The sequence below is a fragment of the Salpingoeca rosetta genome (assembly GCF_000188695.1).
Source record: "Salpingoeca rosetta unplaced genomic scaffold supercont1.27, whole genome shotgun sequence".
Classification (NCBI taxonomy): domain Eukaryota; class Choanoflagellata; order Craspedida; family Salpingoecidae; genus Salpingoeca; species Salpingoeca rosetta.
This window is the reverse complement of record NW_004754907.1, coordinates 876,681-883,640: the sequence shown is the minus strand read 5'-3', so window position 1 is coordinate 883,640 and position 6,960 is coordinate 876,681. Positions and strand designations below refer to the sequence as shown.

The following is a 6,960-nucleotide window of genomic DNA, read 5'->3' as shown; positions in this document are numbered from 1 at the left end:
ACACACACACACACACTCTCTCTCTCTCTCTCTCTCTCTCTCTCTCTCTCTCTCTCTCTCTCTCTCTCTCTCTCTCTCTCTCTCTCTCTCTCTCTCTCTCTCTCTCTCTCTCTCTCTCTCTCTCTCTCTCTCTCTCTCTCTCTCTCTCTCTCTCTCTCTCTCTCTCTCTCTCTCTCTCTCTCTCTCTCCCTCTCTCTCCCTCTCTCTCCCTCTCTCTCCCTCTCTCCCTCTCTCTCCCTCTCTCTCCCTCCCTCCTTGCTGAGAGTCTAAATGCCAGCGCCCTGAGCAGCCGGCGTTTGGTTTTTACTGCTCTCAAACAACAACACGTGGAGGCGATGTTGTTTGCGTCAGCCCATGGTTATCACCACCCTGTCTCGTGCGCCCGCATCGTCGTCTCGTGTGCATCATGTGTGCTTGAGACCGGCCCGAGCGTGAGCGCGCACGTGTTTGCGCGTGTGTGTACACGCGCTCGCGTTAAGCGCCGCTGCTGCTGGGCTGCGGCTCGACACGCATACGAGCGAGCGAGCACATGACGATGTGATGCTGATCATGCACGCTTGCGGTAATCGCATCAGCACAAGCACCGACACCTCATGTGTTGAGGCCTCCAACACATTCTTCAATTTCCTTTCCTTCTCCTTTCCTTCTCTTTTCCTTCTCCTCATTTGTTCACGACACTCATAACAATGCAGAGCCACGCGCGCATGCAGCAAACACTCATACATGCACCCCATCTTTCAAACCTCCCCCCCCCCCTTTCCTTGTGCTCCCTCACACGCGTGCGATGTGTGTGCCTGTATTTGCGTGCATGTGTTCGTGGGATAGCGGGCCTGCATGATCCCCGCGTGCAGTACTGGGAGCCCCTCAAGGTAAGAACAAAGTCGTGTGTCGTTTAATCACCCCTGCGCGCCTTGATGTTTAGCCCATCCTTTGCGTCCACCCACGTAGCCAGCACTATCCTCACACACAACACACACACATACACAACACACACACACACACACACACACACACACACACCATGCGCAAACGCAACGCAATGCTGGTCCTGCTGCTTGCAGTATGCACAAGTTCTTCGTGACGCCGGTGCGCCCTCGGTCATCTGCAAGATCGACATGGCTGCAGGCCACTTCTCCTCCAGCGGAAGGTGCGGTGGCTTGTCTGTGTATGTGTTTGTTTGTTTGTGGTGTGTGTGTGTGTGTGTGTGTGTGTGTGTGCGCGCGCTTGTTTGTTTATTTGCTTGTTTGTGTGATTGTTTGTTTGTGTGTTTGCTTGTTTGTGTGTTTGTTTGCTTGTTTGTTTTATTGTACACACAACAACCCTGTGCTGTTCGCCTTGCGCCTTATTTGTGACACACACACACTTCCTCGTTTCCCCACCCCCTCCTCTCGTCCTGCAGGTTCGATCGCCTCAAGGACGAAGCGCTCGTGTATGCGTTTATGCTGCGCGCACTCGGGCTGGAGGACGCACAGCCAAAGAAGTGATCCAGTGCACATGCACGCACACACAAACACACACAGAACACACACACACTGCTTTCGCGCCGTTACGCTGGGGTTCTTTTACGATTGAACTGACGCAAGCAGAACAAGAAGAACAATAAACACAACATCGACATCAACCAAATGGCATACGTATTTTTATTCATCGAATCACTGGTCATCAAAGTCATCATCGCCATCATCGTCGTCCTCTTCCTCCCCTTGCTCGGAGAGATTGGCGTTGAGCGGTGAATGGAATTCGTCGTCTGATGTGATGTCGCCCTCAGCACCAGCGGTCGCGTCATCGTGGCCATCGCTCCCATACACAATCATGGCTTCATCATCGCCACTGTCATCATCGCTCGTAACGTCCCCATCATCCCCATCAACAGCGTGGCTGTCCTCACCAAACCCCGAGCTGTCTGCCACCGCACGCTGCTCGTCCTCCCTCCGCTCATCTTCGGAGTCCGCGTCACCGCCATCGTCGCCATGCGCGATCGGTTGCTCGAGAGCAAACGCATGCTCGTCACTGCCACAACCGTCCACAGCCACGCCGTTATCAACATCACTGTCGTCGTTGTCGTTGTCGTTGTCGTCATTGCAATGATGAGCTTCTTCGTCATCATCGCCACCATCATAATCGCCATCATCACCATCATCACCATCATCATTGCCGTCGTTGTCATCATCAGCAACGACTTCAGCGCGACCAGCATCCAACTCGCTCTCTTCCTCGTGTTCATCGTCGCTTGCACGTCCTGTATGATCCTGTGCAGCTTCGACATCGTCGTCGTCGTCATCACTGAAGTCGTGGTCGTCGTCATCATCATCACTGAAGTCGTGGTCGTCGCCGCTGGTCCATGCACGCTCGTCCTCCCCGCCGCTCATGGAGGAGTCCACCAGTGCACTGCCACCCTTGTCATCATCATCATCATCATCATCATCATCATCATCATTCGCATCAACAAATGTGTCATCCCGATCGACTGCGAGTGCTGGTGGGTCGTCCACTTTAGCAACCAGCGCATCGCCATCATGATCATCGTGACCGTCAGCGATTTGCTGCTCATGTTCATCATCGACATCGTCATCGTCGCCACGGGCATCATCACCCTCATCGTCATCGTCATCGCCATGACTTGCCATCATCATCGGTGGTGGTGCACGGCCCTCTCCGCTAACATCAGCAGTCACGATTTCGCTTGATGGCGGCGGTGGTGGCGGCATTTCTGCTGTCCAACCAAAGGAAGGCAAGTCATGATCATCATCCCCACCACTCACACCATCATCGTCATCGACATCACTCACGGCGTGGTGTTCACCCACATCGTCGCGCTGCTGCTGCTGCTGCTGTTTTGGAGGCGACGGTTGGAATGTCATCTGTTGAGGAGGCATGGCACCATTACCATCGTCGTCAACACCTCTGTCGTCATCATCGTCACCACTGCCATCCTCATCAGCACGACTGCAACCCTCATCACCATCAGGCGCCTCGTGACCACCGTTACTGTTGTCCTTGTTGTCGTCTTCGTCTCCCGTTTGCGTTTCATCGGATTCGAGCGGGTACGCTGCCCACCGGTGCGACGACAGAACCAGCTGTTCTTTCCGATCATCGTCATTGCCATCCTCGTCATCATTGTCATCGGCGGTTGTTGTGTTCACGTCGCTGTCGGCGTTGCCAAATCCGCCCCCGCTGCCTCCCCGCCGCTTTGGCCTGAGCGTTGCCTGTCGATCCGCATCATCCACGTCATCATCATCCACGTCATCATCATCCACGTCATCATCATCATCGTCGTCGTCGTCGTCGTCGGCGTCGTCGTCGGCGCGGTAGCTGCTCTCGTCATCGTGCTCTGTCCACCGCTGCCAGTCCACCTCAACTGCAGCGAACTGTCTCCTGCTGCCATCATCATCACCATCACCGTCACCGTCACCGTGATCGACGCCCGTGTTCTCATGATCATACAAATCACCATTATCACCACCATCACCATCACCATCATCATCATGCCACTGCTCGCCTCCACCATCACCAACAACACCGGCGTCGTGGCGATTGAAATCGCCCCGCAATCGACCATCACCACCACCACCATCATCATCATCATCATCATCATCATCATCATCACCATCATCATCATCATCATCATCATCACCATCACCATCATCATCATCATCATCATCACCATCATCATCATCATTATCACCACCACCATCATCATCATCACCATCAGCATCATCATCATCATTATGATCATCACCATCATCATCGCCGCCATCGCCTTCGTCGTCGTCCTCGTACTCCTCTCCTTCTGTTCTGATCCCACGACTGCTCATCTCGTCGTCTGCGCTCAACGCAAGTGCACCCTCAGTGCTACTCGCGACCGTCACAACAGAGCCCCCGCGCACGCTCCACTCCTCCCACGTGCCCAGCCCGCCGCGCTCCAGCCACCACCGCCCGACATCCTCCCCGTTGGGCGGCACAGGTGCCGTTGCTGTAGTTGCGCGCGTGTGTCTGTCGTCGTCGTCGCCGTCCCGCTCAATGGTGACGACGTGGCCCGTGCCGCCGCGATGCGTTGTCGTGCGGCGAACACCGTGATGGTGGCGGTGGCGCTGCTGCTGCTGCTGCTGCTGGCGGTGGTGGAGAGACGACGAGGACGACGACGGCGAACGCGTGTCCTCAAACTCGTATTGCATCATGTTTGACTGCTCAACAACAATGGCGCCGTTTTCTTTGAAGGTGGCGCGAAACACCATGCCATCATAGCACACGGCTGTACATGCCACGCCGTGGTGGTGGTGGTGTGGGGTTTGGGGAAGGCATGGATGAGATGTGAGTGTGAATGTGTGCAAACTGTGCATCAGTGTGTGTGTGCTGTGTGTGTGTGTGTGTGTGTGTGTGTGTGTGTGTGTGTCCGTGTCTGTGTCTGTGTCTGTCTGTCTGTCTATTTGTGTCTGCGCAAACACACGCATCAATGTTGACTGACCCATGACAGTGTAGTCGTCTGTGGGAAAGGCGCATGTGCTCCAGCCTGCAGAGACTGTGAACTTGGCAAAACTCCACTGCGAACTGAAGTATTTCGGAAGCAGCGACCCGCGACTGGCAGCGATGGCGAGGCGTTGGATGGAGTGAGGAGATGAGGTGGGGTGGAAATGAAGAGACGGGGTAAGGTGACCATGTGCATGGCACGAGAACATCGCACAGGTGGGTGAGCGATATTGCGACGCTGATGGTTGCATGAGGAATGTGCACGGAGCAGAGCAGCAACAGCCACGGAGCAGAGCAGCAACAGCCATGATCGCAGCAATACAGCAGCAAGGACACATGTGAACACTGGTGCTTACAGGCCGCCGAGGGAGCGCGCCGGCTTTTCTTGGAGGGCGAAGATGTGAACGGTGCTGTGATCGCTGTTGATCATCGTGGCAAGGAGGGGGGGGGCACAAATCAGCGGGCGTGCCGCGACGCGAAGGCAAACATGAGGGAATGCAGGCGTTTTTCAGCAAGCAAACACACGAAGGTAGGAACGAACACACGAAGGTAAGAACGAACGACTCCAGACAACCAAACAAACGAACAACCAAAACAAAACCAAACCAAACAACTAGCAACCACATGACTGCACGTATTCACAATTTTGACACACACACACACACATGCACGCACACAATCCATGTGCGCACCTGGAAACGCAGAGAAAGCGATCGGAGGGACTGAAGCAGATGCTGGTGATGACAACGGCGATGATGGAGCCGTCGAGGTGGATGAGATGATGCCTTGAGCCAACGCACACACACGCACGCACGCACGCACGCACGCACGCACACATGCATGCACGCACACGCACACAAGCAGGCGCACAAAGAGGTTCACACCTGGAAATGTTTGCCTGCTCTGCGCCCCGCCTGAGCTCGTGCAGCTTCTGCCCCGTTTGGCTGTCAAACACGCGGATGAGCGTGCCCTGCGATGAAGAAACATTGGCGGTGGCGGTCGCGTTGATGGGACACGACACGGACGAGGACACGTGAGAGTGCATACATACACAAAGCGGCGACCGTTTCTGCTGGACACGTTCACACGCACACACGAACACTCACACACTCACTCACACACACACACACACTCACTCACACACACACACACACACACACACACACACGAACACTCACACACGAACACTCGCACACGCACTGATGCGCACGCATGTGCACCACGGTTCAACGTACGCGGCGGGATGCTGTTGCCAGGAGGGTTCCGGCCTTTGAGAAGATGTGGTGCAGGCGACAAGAAGATGAGGTGATGGGCAGCGGGCGCGCACACACGCACACACACGCACACACCATGCAAAAACATACACCAAAACCTCTTTGTTGTCAGCAGTGCACACGGCAGATCAACGCCATGGAATCGACTACAATGCGGTGGACATCACCCGTCTCTCGCTCAAACACATGTGTGTGTGTGTGTGTGTGTGTGTGCAGCGTACGGCGTTGACAGCGATGCAGGCGAGTGCGGTCTCGTGCGCTGCGACGATAAGCGGCAGCTGCTCCAGCTTGTTCAAGTTCACAACTTGCAACTGCACACCACAAGACGCAGGCGACACACGACTTTAAGCGTTAACCGCAGCAGTGCTGCGCTTTCATCCGCTTCACACACACACACACACACACACATACACACATACATACGCACACGCACACGCACACGCACACACACGCGCGCATGCACAACAAGCAGCAACACAGCATGTGCACCTGTCCTGGTTGCAGTCCGGGGAATGCAAGAATGGGCAGCTCATCGCCGGGAGCAAGAACACACAGCGCTGTTCTCACGCATACATATACACACAATCACTGGCAGTGAGTTTGACTGCAGTGAACATTGGCATATGCAGACAAGAGGCAGATACAGCGAGCCAAATCACCCTTTCGCACACACGCACACGCACACGCGCACGCACGCGCACACGCACGTAGACATCCCTTCACCATGAGCGCAAGAACCCATGCAGGAGAGAGGCTCAGACCACACGATGCACACACACACACACACACACACACACACACACACACACACACACACACGCACACACACAAGCGCGCATGCACCTTCTGGGTTGTCTGTTGTGCTGTACTGCTGCAGCTTTCGCGGGATCTGGGCCAGGGTGTAGATGAAGACGCGTGTTCGGGTGATGGCAACAATCCTAATATTGTTTCGTGCCGCACATGTGAGAGCAGAATCATACGCGACGTGCTCACACACTACACAAACCGCACACGCACACGCTACACAAACTGCAAACATACACACAGAGCAAACACAATGCACATACACACACTACACAAACTGCACACGCACACGCTACACAAACTGCAAACACACACACACACACACACACACACACACACACACACACACACACACACACACACACACACACACACACACACACACACACACACACACACACACACACACACACAC

The 6,960-nt window shown here is 55.0% G+C and overlaps 2 protein-coding genes across 2 annotated transcripts in view; one reads left to right on the top strand and one right to left on the bottom strand.

The window, feature by feature from the left end:
- The window catches only part of PTSG_12836 (uncharacterized protein), an 8,498-nt gene extending 6,877 nt beyond the window's left edge, over positions 1–1,621 (top strand). The window contains exons 19-21 of the mRNA XM_004989830.1: positions 826–869; positions 1,062–1,147; positions 1,400–1,621. Of these exons, the coding sequence (XP_004989887.1) occupies positions 826–869; positions 1,062–1,147; positions 1,400–1,484 (215 nt within the window). The 3' untranslated portion in view covers positions 1,485–1,621. The remainder of the gene's footprint in view (positions 1–825; positions 870–1,061; positions 1,148–1,399) is intronic.
- Positions 1,622–1,652: 31 nt separating this feature from the next.
- PTSG_09084 (uncharacterized protein) overlaps positions 1,653–6,960 on the bottom strand; it is a gene marked incomplete at both ends in the record, with an annotated part of 6,420 nt that continues 1,112 nt past the window's right edge. Inside the window, 10 exons of the mRNA XM_004989829.1 lie at positions 1,653–3,499; positions 3,740–4,252; positions 4,466–4,578; positions 4,824–4,886; positions 5,160–5,201; positions 5,352–5,437; positions 5,703–5,735; positions 5,963–6,052; positions 6,231–6,298; positions 6,585–6,679. Of these exons, the coding sequence (XP_004989886.1) occupies positions 1,653–3,499; positions 3,740–4,252; positions 4,466–4,578; positions 4,824–4,886; positions 5,160–5,201; positions 5,352–5,437; positions 5,703–5,735; positions 5,963–6,052; positions 6,231–6,298; positions 6,585–6,679 (2,950 nt within the window). The remainder of the gene's footprint in view (positions 3,500–3,739; positions 4,253–4,465; positions 4,579–4,823; positions 4,887–5,159; positions 5,202–5,351; positions 5,438–5,702; positions 5,736–5,962; positions 6,053–6,230; positions 6,299–6,584; positions 6,680–6,960) is intronic.